The 19,677-nt window shown below is 46.6% G+C and overlaps 1 protein-coding gene across 8 annotated transcripts in view; it reads left to right on the top strand.

Annotated features, from left to right (window-relative positions):
• The window catches only part of Txnrd2 (thioredoxin reductase 2), a 69,868-nt gene that overhangs the window by 24,687 nt on the left and 25,504 nt on the right, over positions 1-19,677 (top strand). For all 8 annotated transcript variants that reach the window (XM_078038755.1, XM_078038756.1, XM_005334547.5 and 5 more), the window contains 3 exons: positions 6,367-6,386; positions 7,160-7,251; positions 7,722-7,896. In XM_078038755.1, the coding sequence (XP_077894881.1) occupies positions 6,367-6,386; positions 7,160-7,251; positions 7,722-7,896 (287 nt within the window). The remainder of the gene's footprint in view (positions 1-6,366; positions 6,387-7,159; positions 7,252-7,721; positions 7,897-19,677) is intronic.

Here is a 19,677-nt window from a genome sequence, read left to right on the forward strand (position 1 = left end):
TGTTTATTTTAACTCGCCTTTAAAATGGAGCTGAAATTAATATGGACCTTAGGACTGCCCCTCTGGCCCCAGAGTGCCCTGGAGCCTGGTGGGGACATTTTGCCTTGGCCCCATACAGGAGGCCAGTTCAGTGGCTGAGGATATTCAGCTTCCTTGGGCCTCTTTCTGCAGTGGACCCTACATCTACTGGTTGACATTTCGGTACTAAGGATGGGTCATTTCTGTCCCAACCCATGTCCTTGGGGAGTTGTGCAGCACAAAGACTTCCTTTCCTCTACTTGTATGTGCATAAGCAGCTGCACCATGGTAGAACTTTCTTTCAGGTCTATCTACATGGGATGCAGTGAGAAATGAAATAAGTTGAGTCCATAGTGAGGCCTGTGGCCCTTCAGCCTCCATGCTGCCTTTACCCTTGAGCATTATGTGAGGAATACCTCTACTCCCATCCCCACCCTGGCTTCTTGGATGACATCCAGGTCTGAGAGGGAGCCCATGGCTAGAGAGATGACAGGCATGGGGCAATCATGCCTGAGCCCTGTTCATAGGAAACAGAATTAAATGATCTCCTTCACTCAACAGCTGGGTGCTGGCAAATGGCTATATTTGTCAGCCACATAGTAGGCCAAGCACCTAAGTCAGTATCTGTGAAGATGATCAACCCTGTGTAGAGAACTTCTGGGAAGGCAGCATTAGTTTGTGGGAGGTAGGACACTTAGGCCCAATGGGGTCAGGGGCCTTCCTGGTTGCCCCAGATCCTCATAACTGCACCTTTGGGGAAAAGGAGCTGTCCTCCCATCTCAGGGGGCTGGTCCCAGCCAGCACAAAATCCTGGGTGGAACTCCATGCTGGTACCTACTCAGCTTTGGCCACCTGGATATCAGCTTTGAGCCCAGAATGGTTGCTTTTTCCATTATTCAGTTTATTTCTCTGTCAAAATCCAGAATAGATGGAAGACATGAGGATAATTCTGAGGGAGGCACAGGGTCCCCTGGGTGGGTTCTTCAGGAAGAATGGTCAGTGAGATAATGGCCGCTGTGGATAGCTGTCCACCAGCAGCTGTAGAAGTAGGCATATAGAGTGGATGTGTGGCCCTGCATGGCTGAGCCATTCTGTTTCAGAAAACAAGGCCATTGCTGTGGAGGGGTTGTAGAAGGTGAGAAAGGGAAGCTTGCTTCCCAAAGCTCCTTTAAGGAGACAGCATTGGGGTCATGATTCAAATGCAACCAGGTGTGGCCTGGAAGGAGTCTGATGTCTTAAGAGGAACCTACCCCTTGCCTTCTTCCCATCTGCTCCTCTGCACCGTGGTAGAAACTCAGTCCTGGTTGCCCAGCCTGCCCAGGTCTAGCATCCCTGATTTCTCCCTTCTGCACTTCCAAAGTCCTGGGCTCTGCCTTTTCCCTTAATACCAGGTTTCAGGGCTCAGATACCCTAACCCTGAAGCAAGGGATCAGAGCTACTCTATTACTTACTTACCTACTTACCTCCTGGGAAGCTGATCTGGGGCTTGCTGTGTCTGAAGGTCAACTTTCTACAAATGTGGACCCTGAGCTGGCAGCATTAGGATCAGGAAAAGGATGGCTGTCTCAGGGAGACTCTTTCCCTACATTGGACTTAGTCTAAAGTCCAATAACTGAGTTGTTATTTCCAGATAGCAACCAAGACCACCTTGTTCCTGCTGTCCACTTGGGTAGCCCCTGTGTAGGTCTCCAGGAGGCTTATAGAACAGGGGATCAATGTCACCCATAGCCCCCAGCCTACTCAGGGATTCCCTGGGCTGCCCACTGGTTCTTGGAAGGAGACCAAAAGCCAGCTCAGGACTATCTACTCTCTTGTGGCCACATTAGCATTTCAGGGTTCTCTGTCCTTGGATTTTTCTGGGTCCTTTGAAGCAGGGAGAGTGTTTTTATAACTTGGGCTGATTTAACACTTCAGTTTGTCCTAGGAGGAGCTTTTGTTTGACCTCTTTTATCATGAAGTTCAGAAGTCAGTCAGATACCATGTCTGTTTTTCTGTTTTCCTAGGTACAAGAGGGAGAAAGGTAAATTTTATCTTAGGGAGAGCTACAATTATTTTTTTTTGGGAACAAATCGCCCCTGCATTTTCTTCTTTTGTATTTTCTGCTAGGTGTACACATTCCTTTGGTGTACCGTCTTTGTGTTCAGCAAAAGGGATACCAGCTATCTGCCTGGGACTTGGTTCCTAGACTGTTAAGCCTCTCTACCCATCTGTCTGTGTCCTTGCAGCTAAAATATTATGGAGCCAGGACCGGAGATAACATCTGTTTCCTAGCAGTTGGCCTGCATAGAGGCTGTGGCAGGCCCAGTATTGGTGCCTAAGGGGTTAGATGGGGCTACCAGATCCCAGGCAAGCCCAGAGCCAGACTCCGCTAGGGTAGAAGCTTTGGGGGTGCCTCTCCCTGGTGCTGCCTCTCTGGGGCATCCAGAACTCTGCAGCCTGACTGGCATTTCCTGTGCTGGAAGGACTGCCAAGGGCCCAGGTACTCCTGTAAGATTGTCACTTATATGGGTGTGCCTCCCAGAGAGTGGATCAGGGACCTTCAAGCTCAAGAGGCATATGGAGGGCTCTGTAAAACTGGGCTTTTGTGGGCCTGTGTTAATACTTTTATTTTTGCTTCCTCTACCATTTCAATTTTGAATGAGAAAGCCTATCCTGTGATTAAGCTAATCTCATAGCAGTTATTTCTCTGTGGAAAACGCTGGTGCACCGGAAGTCAGAGAATGGAGCCTCCTGAAACACATGGAAAATTAGATTCTAGGTTCACAGAGTATAGGATGGTAACTTCTGGTGTGGGTGGGCAGACACCCTGGTTTTAGGTTTGTTTTTTTGTTGTTTTTAATATTTTTTTTTTAGGTGTATATGGAAACAATGTCTTTATTTTTATGTGGTGCTGAGAATCAAACCCAGGTCCTGCCCATGCTAGGTGAGCGCTCTACCACTGAGCCACAATCCCAGCCCCCCCCCCTTTTTTTTGGCATGTTTGTGTGGTACTGGAGTCGAAACAAGGGCCTTGCGCATGCTCTACCACTGATCCATGCTCTATACTCCAGGATCTTTTTTTTTTTTTTTTTAGTATTTTTTTAGTTATCAGTGAACCTTTTATTTTATTAATTTATATGTGGTGCTGAGAATCAAACCCAGTGCCTTACACATGCTAGGCAAGTGCTCTACCAGTGAGCTACAACCCCAGCCCCCTAGGGGTTTAATAAAGTGATAAGTCCCCGGTGTCCAGCTTCCTGCCTTCAGATCTGTTGATCTGGTTCCTTGACTTCTACCAGCACTACCATACCATGGGTAGCCATGGCCTGGACTGGTAACTCCACCTCTGTAGTAGTCTTGGCCCCCCTGGTCTTCATCTGTCCTCCAGTCCTTTCCAGTGGCCAGTGGAAATTGATTCATAGTTACTCTTCTTGTGGAACTTTCTATTCCTCATGATCTGAAGAATTCTTTGTCTATATTCACTTTTGCCCCAGAATTTTCTTACTTTAGTTGGTGTGAAGGGAATTCTCTGAGTTCTCATGTTCTGCATTCTTCAAAGAATAAACATTCTCATTATTTGATCCATTGGGGGAATAAAAACCAATACTAACAAATCATTACTCATAAGACATGAGGCCCAAAGTTTCTCTCCATTTAAGCAGGAAGTAAGCTTTTATTGCGAGATTTCAGCCACATAAGTATGGTCATGAAGTCTCATTTAGGAGTATATCTGACTGACATCTGTCTTCCCCCTATATTTGCCTTCAGTTGGAAATTTAGAGATGCAGCCTGAGGGCTGAGGGCACTCATGTAGTAGTAACTTCTCCCCACTGCTTGTGGCTGTTGGAGCAGGTAGGTGGCCCAGGGTGCTGAGAGGACTCCAAGGGAGGATCTGGGGATTCAGTTTCCCCATCCACCTGTCTCTTCCATTTAGCTTCCTGTGCAGAAGGTCTAGGAAACACATATGGACTACAGAAACAGAAAAAATTTTTGCTAGAATCAGGAGACCACATTGTTTTGTGCTCAACAGTGTGGTAGGAGGGCCCAGAGATTGGCCCAACCCATTGTCCTGCAGACTGTAGATTGCAGCTGGCCCACTCCCCAAGGAGTGTTAGTAAGACACTATAGGGGCCAATATAGGGGCCACATTTGTTTTGTTTCTCTAGTGCTGCATGGCTTGGCAAAATGCAGGAGTCCCATTGCATGGGCACTCCTAGAAGCAGGGAACAAAGAACACTGCATGTTGAGCACTGTTGCACTTTCCCAACTTAAGTCATGGATTTATGCCAATATATCTATGGTAACTGGATTTGTTTGTAGTTTAAGTAACGCATAATTTCATCTCTTAAAGAAAGGCTCATATCACTAAACTCAGAAAGTCAAGGGTCACATATTTTCTCTCATATGAGAAGCTGGAGAGGAAAAAGGAAAAGAAAGGTTAAGGTGGGAACTCATGAAAATCAAAAGGAGATCAGTAGCTAGGCACAGTGGCGCACACGTATAATCCCAGCAGCTCAGGAGGCTGAGGCAGGAATATGGAGAGTTCAAAGGCAACCAGCAAAAGCAAGGTGCTAAGCAACTCAGTGAGACCCTGTCTCTAAATAAAATACAAAATAGGGCCGGGGTTGTGGCTCAGTGGCCGAGTACCCCTGAGTTCAATCCCCAGTTCCTGCCCCATAAAAATGGATATCAGTAGAGCAGAGGAAAGAGACCAGAGGGGGGAAGTAAGGGAGGGAACAGGGAAACACTGGGGAATTGTATTGGCCAGATTATATTGTTATATTGTGTGCATGTATGAATATTTAACAACAAATCTCACCACTATGTACAACTACAATGTATCAGTTAAAAAAAAATGGGAAAAAAAAACCCAGCTTGTAACCTTTCACTATATACGTCAAATCCAAAAAGAGTTAGGTTTTGTAACTTTGGTTATGTGTATTACACCTATGGGTGAGTCTACACTCATATGGATGTACATTTGTGCCCCTGTGTCTATTGCTTAGGCATTGCTGACCCTTTGTGGGGCCTGGAATGCATTTCTGCTCTCCTGATCTGCTGAAAATTCCAGGGTCTTCTCTTACCTTCCTTATACTCTAAGTGTGAATGTATAACAAGCCAGGACCACCTTGTACTCAGCCAGTCAGTGTGGTTCTGTTCCCAGCTCCTATGAAGAAGCTGCATGCCAGATGCTTCCCGCAGGGCACCTATAGAAGTATTCCAAGGGATACATGCTTTTTGAAATGGAATTATATCATTAGTACCTGCCAGGATTAATGCTGACATTAGGCTTATCCATCCTTACATCATCTCCTCTTGTTCAAAGACTGAAGAGGTGATCTGTTGAGCCCACCCATGCGTAGCCACCCTGGCTGGGAATTCTCATTCTCTGTTGGGTTCTGAGCCTGCTCCTGAGTATGTACATGCATATGTCTATGTGATTTTGTACACATGTGTGCATGTAAGTAAGTACACATATATAAGCATGTTTACAAGGGTGTTATGTGATGCATATGTGCACATGCCAGTTATCACATGTGTGCATGTCCACATGTGTGCAGGTTAGGTATGTGTGCATGTGAAGTGCATGAGATTGTGTGCATCTGTGTATCAGTATGTATGTGTGCGTGTGTATGTGAGTATGTGTGTGTGCACATACCTATGGAATGTGAAGTTGACCACAGGAGAGGATCTAAACTACTAGAGCAAACATTTCCAGTGAGTCTCAGCATCCTGTCCTTCCTCCCAGCAACCTGGGTACCCTTTGTCTTTGGCTCTGGAAAGCTGACTCTCCTGGCTCTGGGCCCAGGTATAGTAGGTTGGACAGGCAGACATAGGCTTTCCAGCCTTACCTTCTGCGGTCTAAGAGTATTCTGTTCACAGAATATGCTTCCCCAAGAACTCCCCACAGTCTGGTCCCCTTACTGCCTGCAAAGCATGTCCCTGCTTCCACCCTGGCCCCAGGAGGCTCCAGAGACCTCAAGACAGAACCCATTTTAGGGCAGAAGAAAAACTCTGTGCTTCTCCTGAGGGATATTTCTCAGCACATCCACAGAATGCTGGTGCTGCCCAGTGCCTTTCATGGGACAGGTGCTGTTTGTCACTGACCACATACCCTTCACCACCAGGCAATTTGCTGGTTCAATAACACTGTTTGTTGTATTGTATTTCACAGCCATAGCCTCTGGGAAGTGGGCTTTGTACCTCAGTATGAGCTATTTGAATAGTCAGCCTCAGCATTCATTAGCTGAGTGCCTGGCATGAGGGCTAAAGGGCTCTTCTGTCCCACCCTTGGGATGACTGCTTGTATGCCCATATGGGCCACACAGGTTCTCACATGCTTTTTCTCTCTGTCCATTTCTCTAACAGGTTGGTGGTTGGGGCCAGCTGTATCCTTTGCTAGTATGCAGTGGTTGTCTTTGGGACATGGACTTTTATTCTCCTGAATCCTCCTGATGGCTTTTCTTCTCAGTGGTCATTTTGCTGCCTCAGACTAGATGCTTACTGAGCCTCTCAGGGGTAAGGTCTGTGCCCTCAGAGAAGGACAATTTGAAGTTTACCTTCTGGGGATAGGGCTTCCTGGAGACTTCCTGAGCCACACACTGAGCCAGTTAAGCCAGCTGGGGCATCTGGACATGGCTGAGAGGCAGCCAAGCATTCCTCCCTTGAGAATAGCCCTGCTCTGGCCTCATTCCTTCAGAAGGAGCAGTCAAACCAGAGAGGGTCAAGACAGGCACCTCAGAGGGAGCCCAGGGTCAGATGATCGCTTTGGAACTTTATAGCTGAAAATACAGGTCAAAGATAGCAGCTTTGTATCTTCCACCCATGATATTCTTCTTCCCTGTGCTTGGCCAGCATCTCTCCACCTCTATAGACACCCCCCACCCCACCCCTAGATGCAGGCCCATCCCTAGAGGCTGAGATTAAACTCCAAAGCCAAGACAGATAACTTGTAGAGGCACAGGCCAACTTAGTCTTTGGGTGCTATTGGAAGGGCTTAAAGTTCCAGCTGGCAAAGCCCTTACCCCCTAGTCTATGCACTTGAGACTGGGGCTGGCAATAGATGTGTGGGGGTGTGGGATGCTTGAGCGGGAGCCTGGAGTCTTGCCTCCTTTTTTCTGGAGTCATGATTTCTTAGTATTTCTTAGCCTGGTACTCACAGATGTGGCACTGGAGTGTGCTGGCTTCCTCACTGGGATTGGACTGGACACCACTGTCATGATGCGCAGTATCCCCCTTCGGGGCTTTGACCAGGTAGTACAAGTAGCTCTGCCTCCTGCCTTACCATTGTGCTCTCCCAGGGGGCCTGAATTCCCTTCTGCTCCCTGCCCCTAGGCAGGTACAGTTGTGGACTTGGAATAAAGTCTGTATCTTTAGAAACAGGTCCTTGAATTGAACAAGGGAATTGTTCCAGAAAATATAAAAATGCATATGCTAGAACATAGAAGGAAGGATTTGGTGCATGGAGTGTACACACAGCTGCACATACATTCTTCTTACCAGGCTGAGGGGACATTTGTGGGCACACCAAGTCCAGCTTCAGGGACCGTCAGTTTGGGTCACTCTTTTCATATGTCCCATTAGTAAGTGGTGGGCATATATCACAGAAGCACTATCCCCACCTCAGAGACCTTCAACTCCTTGGTCCTTCCTTGCTGAACCCTTTTGGGGTCTGCATCTCGCTGCCACCTAGTCTTCATGGAATGTCTTTTTATGCTTCATAGCAAATGTCTTCTTTGGTCATGGAGCACATGGAGTCTCACGGCACCCAATTTCTGAAGGGTTGCATCCCCACCTGCATCAAAAGGCTTCCAGATGGCCAACTCCAGGTTACCTGGGAGGACCGCACCTCTGGCAAGAAGGACACAGGCATCTTTGACACTGTCCTGTGGGCCATAGGTAAGGGGATGTTGAGCTACACACATGCTGTCTCTGGTTGCCCTGAGGTCCATGGAAACTAACAGAACCTTGTCCTTTGGAACAGAAATCTTTACCATTCTATCCCTTTGTTTTCCAATGTTGGAACCATTCTATTGGTTCCAAGGAAGGTTGGCTGCTGCCTGGTGCCCCTCATGGGCCATTCATTATAAAAGCCTGTAGATACATTATCCATTTCTGGCCATCCCGGGCACAATGTGCCTCTGTCTTTTTTCTTCTACCCTGTCATGTTCTAGAAACATAAATCAAAAAAGAGACCCAGCTGTTCTCAGCCAATTATAATCATTTAGTAAAGATAATGAGTCCTCCAGCTTCCACGTCCTCTGATAGAATGTTCATTAAAGTTTCAGCATATAAATCCTATATACTTCCTATGAGACTTAAGCCTTGCTATGTTTTTTTCCCTTTCACAAAATAGATGGTTTTTATTTTAGTTTCAAACTATAATATGATAACTTAAAATTTACCTTTATGTGTGTGGTGATGAGGATTCAATCTAGGCAAGCACTGCTAGGTAAGCACTTCACCCTTCAGCTATATGCCCAACCTTATTCACAGCTTTAACCATTAAATGTCTGATATAACAACATTGAATACATTCACATTGTTGTGCAACCATCACTACCATCCATATCCAGAACTTTTTCATTATCTTAAAACTGAAACTCCATCCTCATTAAACAATAATTCCTTATTCTTCCCTTCCTCCAGTCCCTTGGCAACCACCATTCTCCTTTCTGTTTCTATGAATTTGATGATTCTAGGTTTCTCACATAAACGGGAACATACAGCATGTATCTTTTTGTGCCTGGCCTGTTTAACTTAGCATGATGTCTTCAAGGTTTATCCATGTTGTAGCATGTGACAGAATTCCCTTTGTTGGGGGGAAGGTACTGAGAATTGAACTCAGGGGCACTCGACCACTAAGCCACATCCCCAGCCCTATTTTGTATTTTATTTAGAGACAGGGTCTCACTGAGTTGCTTAGCACCTTGCTTTTTGCTGAGGCTGGCTTTGGACTCAAAATCCTCCTGCCTCAGCCTCCTGAGTCACTGGGATTATAGGTGTTTGTCACTGCGCCTGGCTTTTCCTTCTTTTTTAAGGTTGAACAATTTTGTTTATCCATTCGTTTCCTGAGAGACACTTGGATTGCTTCCGCCTTTGGATTATTATGAATAGTGTTGCTATGAACATGGCTGTCTACTTTTGTTTATAGTTGTTTATAACATATAACAATGATACAGGGGCTGCAAATGTAGCTAGGCAGAACATTTATCTAGTATATGGGAGGCCCTGGGTTTGACCCCCAGTTCTGAAAAAAAAAAAAAAAACAGATTTTTTTCCAGTTCTAACTGGGCTTTTCATGTCTTCTTATGCTTCCATTGGGTAGATTTGGGTCCTATAAATCATCACATGCTAGGATCAGGATCTCACTGGACTTTCCAGAAGTCTTGATGTGCAGGTTTCCAAAGGCAGCATCCAGTGATTGGGCAGAGGCATGGCTGGGGAGGTCTTTCCAGCAGGCGTGGCCTGGCCACCTACTCCCTGTGAGTGATGGATCTAGTTTTTCATGAGGATGAAGGTTGAACAGATGTGACTGTATATAAGTAGCTCATTGCTGACCTTGCTAAACACATAGCCTCCCTGGCTGTGCACCTAGGGAAAAAGGTGAAGAGTATGGATGCAGCCAGAGGAGATTCCTGCCCAGAGCCTGGGTGAGGGTGACTGTGGAGGGACTGCCCAGAACCTAGTGGGTGGAGCAGAAAGCTCAGATGCCATTTGAGTCATATTCATGCTGGGATTAGGGTACCACAGCTACTGTGAATGGGCTCCCTGGAGGAGGACTGCAGGCTGTCCCCCCACCTTACCCTCTAAATGGAAATTGAGCCCAGGGATACTTTACCACTAAGTCCTTTTTAGTTTGAGTCATGGGCTTGCTAAATTACTCAGACTGGCCTCAAACTTGCAATCCTCCTGCCTTAGCCTCCTGTGTAACTAGATTATAGGTGTGTGCCACTGTACCTGAACAGGGCTGCAGATTCTTGTTGGTCAGAGTCATAGGATGCATGCTGTTTTCTCTATGAGGACATCCCTGCCCACCTCAATATGAGCATCTTTTAGTTTGGCTTCTGGTTTTCCTAACTGTCCTGTCAACTTGTACATTGACAAAATTGTCAGGTTGTTGCTTTCTCCCATTATTTCTGGTTCTCTGGAGTCACTGCTGAGCCTTGTCTGTGTCCCCCTGATGTGAGCCAGAGGGCTTAGAACTCAGGTCATTCTCAGAAGCCTCATGAAACTGGTGTTTACCAAGTAGCCCAAGAGGCTGTTCCATCAGTGCTTGTTAAGGCTGATTTATTTAACCAGGGTCCCAGCATCCGCTAAGATGGGGGTCCCAAAGGAGCCAGGCTGCTTCTGGAAAAAAAAAAAAATGTTTCTCCTGAATTGTTTAGAATACATGGAAATCTAAACAACAACAACAAAAAAAATGAAGGAGTCAGACCTTCCACTTATATATAGTGAACACTAGAGCAGATTGGATAAGGAGGGATCCGAAATGCCCTGGAATGAATTCAGCACTTCTTGACCCAAAGTTGACCAGCTACCAAAGGATATGTTTTTGGTCAAATTGTAGAAGTAAAATTTAAGTAAATTCAGTATAATGGCCACCACGAAGATTAGGTGTACCTTTTGGTGCCAAAAGTGTTAAACTACATTCTAATCAGTGAGATAGCCAGTTTCTTGTTTCCTACTCAGCCCCCAGCCTTCCCCTTTGTCTTCTGTACTCCCACCATTGGCACACAGAACCCTTATCTCACCTTTGAATGGAGGGGTGGGCCATTCAGCCAGATGCTGTTGGATGGCAGTGGCTCTAGAGAGCCAAGGACCTTGCCTTTGGAAAATCCCGGTCCTCCCAACTTCAAGGAGGTCCCTGGCAGGAAAAAAGTAAGGCCCCTGCCAGGCAGAGTTGCCATGGTACATACACACACCCTCCCCCACTATTCTATTTTTTGTATTTTCAAAAAGAGCATCCCCCAGACAGTCTGCCTGGTGTGATTGATGCTGGGGATGGAAGCTTTTCACAGTCCTTGGCCTTTGACCTTGCTTCCCCAGGGCTGTGGCAGTGGCGGCAGCAGTTTCTGGCACGCCTTCTGGGGAGGAGGGGGGTGGTACAGGCATGTGCTGACTTTGCTGCTCCCTCTGAGCCAGGTTTTGTAAACATTCAGGAGCCACTTCCCAGTTTAACAACTGGTAATCTTTTCTCTGGTTTGCACTGATAAGCCTTTAAACAAGAATTATTTCTACTTGTATAAAGGATGATCCGTTCCAGAAGGTTAAAGTAAAATGCCTTGAGGGGCTGCATATCTGGCACCACTAGCATCTCCTTGGATGGTGCTTCTAGTCCTGAGCAGTAAGTATTGTGTCCAAATAAGCTGGGCTTTGGTGGGTGTTTAAAAAACAGAAAAGGGAAGGATGCCCTTTTTGCCTCCAAGAACACATATAAAAGGGGCCCAAATGCTGCTGTGGACCTGCCCAGTGGCTTGTGTCCTGCAGCCCTTGAGGACAATGAATGTTGGCATCACGAAGTGGGTGCTACAAGTCTGGAAGCCGAAGAGGACTCAGCCTCTTCCTCGGCACAGCCTTGATCTCCACGTGGTGGATTAAACACATTAGCAGTTAAAGCAGTTAATTGCTGTGCAGGGGGCCTCCTCATTGTTTGTCTCTGAATCACCCGCCCACACCAGGTGTCTCAGATAATAGACTGGGAACTTCAGCGAGGAGGATTTCCTGTCTGCAGATGTGCCGATTACAGCGCTGAGTGAAGACAGTCAGCCTGTGCACAGGCTGCTGCGGGCTCGAATTCGCCCGTCAAGTTAACCAGTTGTGGCCTGAATTCACAGCTGTCTGGGGAGAGGGACCAGGATGGGCATCGCAGCAGATGCCTTCACATTGTAGACATGTCTAAGCTCTGATTGAACTTTGGGTGTTAAAGAAGGGAAAGAATGCTTCTGGAGTTCAGTCTTGGGAAAACCCAGACCTGAGATAGTTGTGTGCCTTTCAACATCCCAGGTCCCTCTGGATGGTTCTTTGTCCCTTTTTTAGAAAAATGATGAAGACTCTGGTAAGTCCATCTGGGCCAAGGAGTCCTGCTGTAGTGGGAAGAGCCAGCATGTAACAGAGGGACCTTGTTGCATCTGTGGGGTCTGCAGCCTGGATGGCCTTTGTTTCTGCTATCCTCCATGCCTGGGAGGGCAGTGGGGTCTGCCTGGAGAACTTCTCAAGAGTGGCAGGTGAGGGCTAGGGCCGTAGCTCAGTGACAGAGCGCTTGCCTAGCATGTATAAGAGGCTAGGTTTGATCCTTAGCACCACATAAAAAAATAATAAATAAAATAAAGCATTCTGTCCATCTATAACTACAAAAAAAAAAAAAAAGTGGCAGGTGAGACCTAGGGGAAGAATCAGCCTGATTCTCACCTGCAGCCACTGAGGCCCTTTTTCAGCCTTTGTCTTAGACAAGTTAGTGTCATAGACCCACTTCTGATTCTCGGAAGTGGTGTGAGGGCAGCCAGAAAGCCCTGCCTGGCTCTTGGGCATTGGAGCTTGGCTTCTCCACTCTTATCTGACCACTGTGTGAAGGCTGCCACAGGAGCTGCCCCATGTACAGATACTTCACCCCACATAGCATGTGCACTTGACCCATGACCAAGGAAGCTGGGGAGACCATGATGAGGATCCCTCAGTGTCCAAGAAGGGTACACATTGGCCCAGAGGGGCTCTAGCCTGGGTCTTCTCCACCCAGGACTGCTTGCTTATATTTACACAGTGGCCCCGCCATCATAGACACAGTCCATGCGAGTCCCTGCAGTGTGCTCCTCCCCCCTCTAGAATGCCAGGCAGCAAGAGAGGAGATCAAAGGCTAAACAAAACTGAATTCCCCAAGTCTGGGAATTTATGATGGAAATATTGTGAGCCCTGTGAAAGGGAAGAGGTGGATCAGGGTCTGGTACCTCCTGAAGGCCATGGCTAGGAGCTCAGACACTGGGGAGGAGCTGATAGATGCCACAGAGCATGGATATACTAATCCAGAGAACCTTATACCTCCCCAGGCCAAGCCCACCAGGGACCTGCCCCTGGGGTGTCACAGCTGTGGGTGGGGGCCTGGGAATCATTGAGAAGGAGCCATTCTAGAAAAAGAAGAGGAAGAGGAAGGAGAGGAAGAAGGAAGAGGAAGGAGGAAGAAGAGGGCTGAGGGTGTAGCTCAGTGGTAGAGTTCATGCTTAGCATGCTCAAAGCTCTGGGTTCTAGCTCCAGCTCACACATACACAAATACACACATACACAAAAAAAAAAATAGGAGAAGGAGATCAGAGCCTCTCAAGGATCTGACTCTAGACTCCACAGATGTGAACCTTCTATATGCCTGGTTCCAGTGCCACTCTGGGGTGGGCAAATGAAAGGCCTGGCTCTTGAACTAGGCTGGCACTGGAGGACTCAAGCCTATGTGAAGCTCTGCCTGCTTTGCAGGGCAGCCATAGCTAGCTCTACCCTATTGACCCTTGCACCTCCTAGCATAGAGCTTCTGGCTGTGTCCTTTATGCCCAAGCTATGTTCATCTCTATCATAACCCCTCATCCATCCTGCCTACTCTTGCTGACACTTAAATCTCACTTCATTACAAGGCTTGTTCTTCCTTAGTGGGAACATATGTTCCAGGCAGGCATGAAATTGGAGGGTATGCTTTTTTCCATTGTGGATAAGAGAAACTCATGTTGCTGCATGGGGCCTTCTGTCTATATTTCTCTATGTCCAGCAGAGCAGGTAGTGATGAACGATGTCTGCCTTCTGGGTGGGTTTTGGCCTACAGCCCTCTTTGGCTTTGCCTTGGAGAAGGGCTGACTGGCAGGTGTGGTGGCTGGGTACCCCTGGGCCAGCAACAGCAGCTGGTGGGATTCCCAGTATGATTGGAAGAGATCTGGTCCTGCCCCATTGCTCTGAGGGTCTCAGGGGCCAAATCCTGCCTACCTTAGGGTCCCTGGTCTGAGGGAAAGGGCTGTCCTATTGGCAAGTCACATGGCTGGACCTGGGAAAGGAGGCAGATCCAGTGGCCAGAAGTTTTTAGTACAGGGCATATTGAATATCCCCCATCAAAGACCCATCCACATGTTTACTCAGAGGAGGAAGTGAGAATGTCCATTTATACCTGGAATTTTAATGCCCTCATCATTTGCAGAAAATGTGACAGAGCATTATGCGTCATTTACATAAAGAAGCTCTAATCACAAAAATCTACGAAGATGTCTACCAGTGAATGAGAAAAGGCAGGAACTGGCAGTTCACCAAAGAGAAACTATAGTTGGTAAACATGTGGCCAGAAAGTACTTAATTTATTAATCATCAAAGAAGTGTAAATTAAGACATTATAAGAGGAACCTCTGAGCCACCCTTCCTCCCCAGTGAAGGTACATATTCAAGAATAAGGTGCAATGGCACATATCTGTAATCCCAGCAACTCCAGAGGCTGAGGCAGGAGGATCACAGATTCAAAGCCAGCTTCAGCAATTTAGCAAGCTTTGAGCAACTTACCAAGACCCTGTCACAAAATAATAAAAGGGCTGGGAATATGACTCAGTGGTTAAGTGCCCCTGGGTTCAATCCCTGGAACCCACCCCCCTAAAAAGAGAAGAAACCATCCTGAGAGGAGGCCCCCACCTTGTGCTGGGAAACTTCACCCTTCTGTCCAACTGTCTCTCCTCTGAGAATTTGTTCTAAGAAACCAAACAGACACATAGACAAAGGAGTTCCTCAGGTCTCCAGCCTGGTGGTATCTAGGAAGGAAAGATTCAGAAGCCACAAAATGTCCCACCCCAGATTCAATATTGCTTGACAGACACCCCACTGTGCTTTCTAGAGCTGAGGCCATGAGGCTGGAGCCATATGAAATACAAAGGCCCCCACAAAGAGGCCTAGAGCTGGCATCCTAGGACCCAGCTGGGACTGAGAAAACTCTTGAGTATAAGACATGGGATGTCTTCTCCCTCCCCCCGCCCCCCAAATTGACTGAGTGGCCTTCATAGCTGCATAAGACAAGAGAAAAGTGGTCAAGGAGATGACTTGGGGCATGTTGGCCTGCATCTTTCTTCTCATACCATGTAGGGTCCACTGGACCTCAGCCTAGTGTGGCTGAAGCTACCCTACTTATGGACCTTGGCATCTATTCCCCATCTTCCACTGGGAATTCAGCCTCAAACTGAAGGGGTACCTACACCTGATTGGATCCCCAGCACCAACAGGGAGGTTTGACCTTGCTCTGAGCATGAGGGAGCAGTGTTTCAAGTGGTTATGAGATGTTTGAAGTCATGGGACCCACCCTGCCTCTTCTGTGCTAGAGTCCTTTGCTTAGCCAGGTGCAGAGTAGGGGCTCAGGGCTCAGTGTCCTAGCTGGCAGAGTCTGTTACCGCTTCAAGACATGGCCCCATGATGTAGAGCACCTGGGTGGAGCTGGCTTCCCTGCCCACTAGGGTCAACCCCTGCCAATATACCTTCTAAACTCTTTCTTTCTCAAGATTGGACTTCACTGCCTATCTTGGCCTCTCTCTTCCCCCTTCCCTTTACCATCTATTCCAAAAGCAACAAGAGAGCACATAGGCGTGCAACAGAACATATTGGGCAAGTTTTTGCCACACTGTCCATTCGTCTTGCATCCATCCAGCCATCAATTTCTTGCATACTCATATTCTTGCACACTTCCCCTGAGTACACCTACAATATGTCCTTAAGAGTCCTGGCTTTGAAATGGATCATAGGGACCACTTAGTTCCATGCCTCCGTTATCTCCTGCAACTTCTTTTAAATACAGTAACATTTTAGCCAGGCCCAGTGGCACATGCCTATAATCCCAGTGACTTGGGAAGCTGAGGCAGGAGGATTGCAAGTTCAAGACCAGCCTCAGCAATTTAGTGAGGCCCTAAACAACTTAGAAAGATAAAAATAAAAAATGTAAAAAGCTCAGAGCCGGGCATGGTGGCACATGCCTATAATCCTAGCAGCTCAGGAGGCTGAGACAAAAAGATTGCAAGTTCAAAGCCAGCCTCAGCAATAGCAAGGTGCTAAGCAACTCCGTGAGACCCTGTCTCTAAATGAAAATACAAAATAGGACTGGGATATGGCTCAGTAATTGAGTATCCTGAGTTCAATCCCCAGTCCCTCCCCCTCAAAAAAAAAAAAAAAAGCTCAGTGGTAAAACTCCCCTGGGTTTAATCCCTAGTGCCAATCAGTCAATCAATCAATCAACATTTTGATCAACAATGGACCAAATATATGACCATAAGGTTTATAATAGAACTGAAAATGTTCTATGGTATAATGACCTCTTCAGAGTTAGTGTAACTGTAGTTCAGCAATTGCTTGTTTGTGGTGCTGCTGTTGCAAACAAATCTATTTAGATGCACAAATATTTTCCATTGTGTTACAACTGTGTACAGTGCCCAGAGAGTAAAATTCTGTGCTGGTTTGTAGTCTAGGAGTAGTAGGCTATATACACAATCTCCCATGTGTGCATGCATGCACATAATCTCTATGTGTGCACACACATATACATGCTGTTGGATTATGGGGACACATATGCATGTATATATGTATGCACACACATAGGCATATGTGTGTGTGCATATATATATCTATATACATATGAGATATATCATAAAGCCCAGGTGTGTAATAGGCCATATCACCTAGGTTTGTTTAAGTAGACTCTAGATGTTTGCACATTGATGAATTCACCTAACAACAAATTTCTCAGAATATATCTTGGTCATTAAGTGTTGCATGGCTATATCTTTATTTCCTCTGGACATTGGCACAGAGCTTCGTCAGCACCTGTAAGGCCCATAATTGTTAGTTACTGCAAAGAGCATAAGGAGATATTCTTTGCCTCCCCAGGAATAGTCAGGCAGGTGTACAAAGGACTGTGTAGATACAGGGTGGCCAGCATTGAGGCAGGGCTATTAGCTTTGCTCTTAGTTCAACACAGAGCTGTCTCCAGGAAGCAGCTGTTGAGTTGGACAGACCAGCATGGGGAGGGACCCAACAATTGAGCTCTGAGCCCCAGACTGCAGGGACCCTCGTCTCCTGAATGCCCCAGTCCTGCCCATGTGACCTCAGCTCCTTCCTCTGATGTGGTCTCTCACCACTGAGTCTGGGCTGATCCTGACTGGTGCCAACCCACCTGACATCCAATTCCTGTGGCCTAACAGCTCCAAGAGGCTGGAGCCGACCTCCCATGAACTTGAGCAATTCAGCTTAGCTGAGCCTCTGTGTTTTGACTTCCCACTGTGGGGCAGCAGCTGGAGACTTAAAGTTTCCTTTTCATAGGGGCATTATCTTCCCAGAAGTTCAGGTGGGCGCCACCCAATTCCCGGCTGCTGCCTGCTGAACTCTGTTTTGTCTGAGACTCCAAGAGCTGATAAAATGATACCTCTAATAGCAAATCATCTTTGTCATTAGGGAATCTTGAGCCACTGGGAGCCAAGAGCACCCTAGCCCTGGGGGACCACCCACTGGCTCAACCAGGTCATACTCCTCAGAATTGGGGGCTAAAGGAACCTCCACTGACAGCTCAACTATGATAAGATCCATATGTTGGCTCTCTGCCTATAGGCCCAAAGCTGTATGGAGTCTGGAGAGGACAGCCATGCCAATGCTACCAGGGACTGCCACTGCCCCTCCTGACTTTTTACCTGGAAAGCAGGATCAATGGGTTCCAAATGTGCCTTAATATAGGTGTGATGTGATTCAGACATTGCCCCAAAGCCCAGCTCCTCTCAACTCTGAGGTCTCAAAACTGGGGCTATTTGCTGGGCAGCCATTTGGGGCATGCAGGAGAGGACTTAGTGGAGGCCTGGGACACGGAGTGGCTGGAAGACCTGGCTGCAAGCCCTGTTCATTCAGCACCTGTGATATCTGCCTGATAAGTAGGTTGTGGGCCTGCTCTGAGAGTCTGGGTGGAGCATGAACTTACGAATTCTCACTGCTGGCTCTTGTTGGCTTATGCTTTACACAACACTGACTACAGGCCATACTGTTGGATTATGGGGACATATGGGTGAAAACTGCCCACTTTTTATATTGGCAGAGAGGAATATGAACCCATCCTGATGTGAGGGGCTTGCCTGTACGAGGAGCTCAGTAATGAGGGATGGTAAATGCTTCAGGGAGGTCCTGGGGGCTGATTGAGTGGGGAGAAGATTGCTTCTCCCAGGAAGAGCCATATGGAGAGTTGCCAGGTGGTCAGCTCACTTGGAGCTCCAGAAGACTGAGATATCCCATACCCCAAAATACAAGTCAGTTGTAGGGTTTACATTCTATTTGGATGGAGCAACTACTCCTATAAGCACTACTTATAGATGTAGTTCAGTGGTTAAGGACCCTAGGTTCAATCTGACTAAGATGGGTATCTTCCTCTTGGGGTATGATGCTTTTCCATGCTGCCTGGCCTTCTCTGTTATGCAGTGTCTTTGATCATATTCTGCCCCATTTACAAGCCGTCTAGACCGTTTACAAGCCGTCTAGATCAGGAAGAACCTGATCTTGGTGGGAGGCATTTAGAGATCCCATTGTTGGGCTAGAGTCACTTGTTGATCATTTCTGCTGCTAGACCAGAGCCCAGAACTTCATATTTTGTAAAAGAAAATAAATTACTATTTATAGTTGAAATGTGAAATTACAGGGTCTTAATTGTCCTCTTTGGATGATATTTTGCAGCTTTCTTTAATATTAGGAAACATGGGCTCCTTCCATCTTTTCAACAATAGTTGAGCCTGGTACAGTAACACACACCTGTAATCCCAGCAACTTGGGAAGCTGAGGCAGGAGGATTGCAAGTTCAACACCAGCTTCAGCAACTTAGGGAGGCCCTAAGCAGCTTAGCAAGACCCTATCTCAATTAAGAAAAAAAAAAAAAGACTGGAGATGTAGTTCAGTGGTTAAGGACCCTGAGGTTCAATCCCTGGCATAGAGAAAAAAAAAAGTCAACCCTTGTCTATGGATTCAACCAACTATGGATGGAAAGTACTGTGTTGCTGCACTGTATTGAACATATACAGATTTTTTATCTTGTCATTATTCCTTAAACAACTATTTACCTAGCATTGACATTGTATTAGATATTATCAATAATGTAGAGATAATTTAAAATTTACAGGAAGATGTGGGTAAATTATATGCAAACACTGTGCCATTTTGTAAAAGGCAGTTGAGTGTTATTATCCCTGGTGGGGGGACCTGGAACCAGTTTCTCACAGGTACAACTATAATGCTTTTCTTGTGTGCTCTGTTACCAGCCTTATATGAAGTTAGGTTCATTCATTTTAGGTTATTTATGGTTTTAAAGAATTTTTCCTGTGTTAATATAATATTATTCTTTTAATACATAATTGTGTAGAATTCAAGAAAAAAGAAAACCAAAATGTCACAAGATGTGTTTGGACCACCTCGGTCCCTCTGTCCTCTTCTCTCACTTCCTGTAAGATTCTGCTTTTAATCTTTCATTGATTCCTTTTGCAGATGTGTGTGTATGTTTTACAGGCACATGTATGTGCACATGCATTTCCTCCATCTTCACAAGGATGCTCACTGCTTTGCTGTGTGCCTGCCCTATTCTATCCCATGGCCCCTCAGATCAGCCTAGGTAGCCCCTCCTGACTCATGTCAGCATAGGGACTCCCTCTGCTAAAGTTCAGGCAGAAG

The sequence above is a fragment of the Ictidomys tridecemlineatus genome, chromosome 2 (genome assembly GCF_052094955.1).
Source record: "Ictidomys tridecemlineatus isolate mIctTri1 chromosome 2, mIctTri1.hap1, whole genome shotgun sequence".
NCBI classification, from domain to species: Eukaryota; Metazoa; Chordata; class Mammalia; order Rodentia; family Sciuridae; genus Ictidomys; species Ictidomys tridecemlineatus.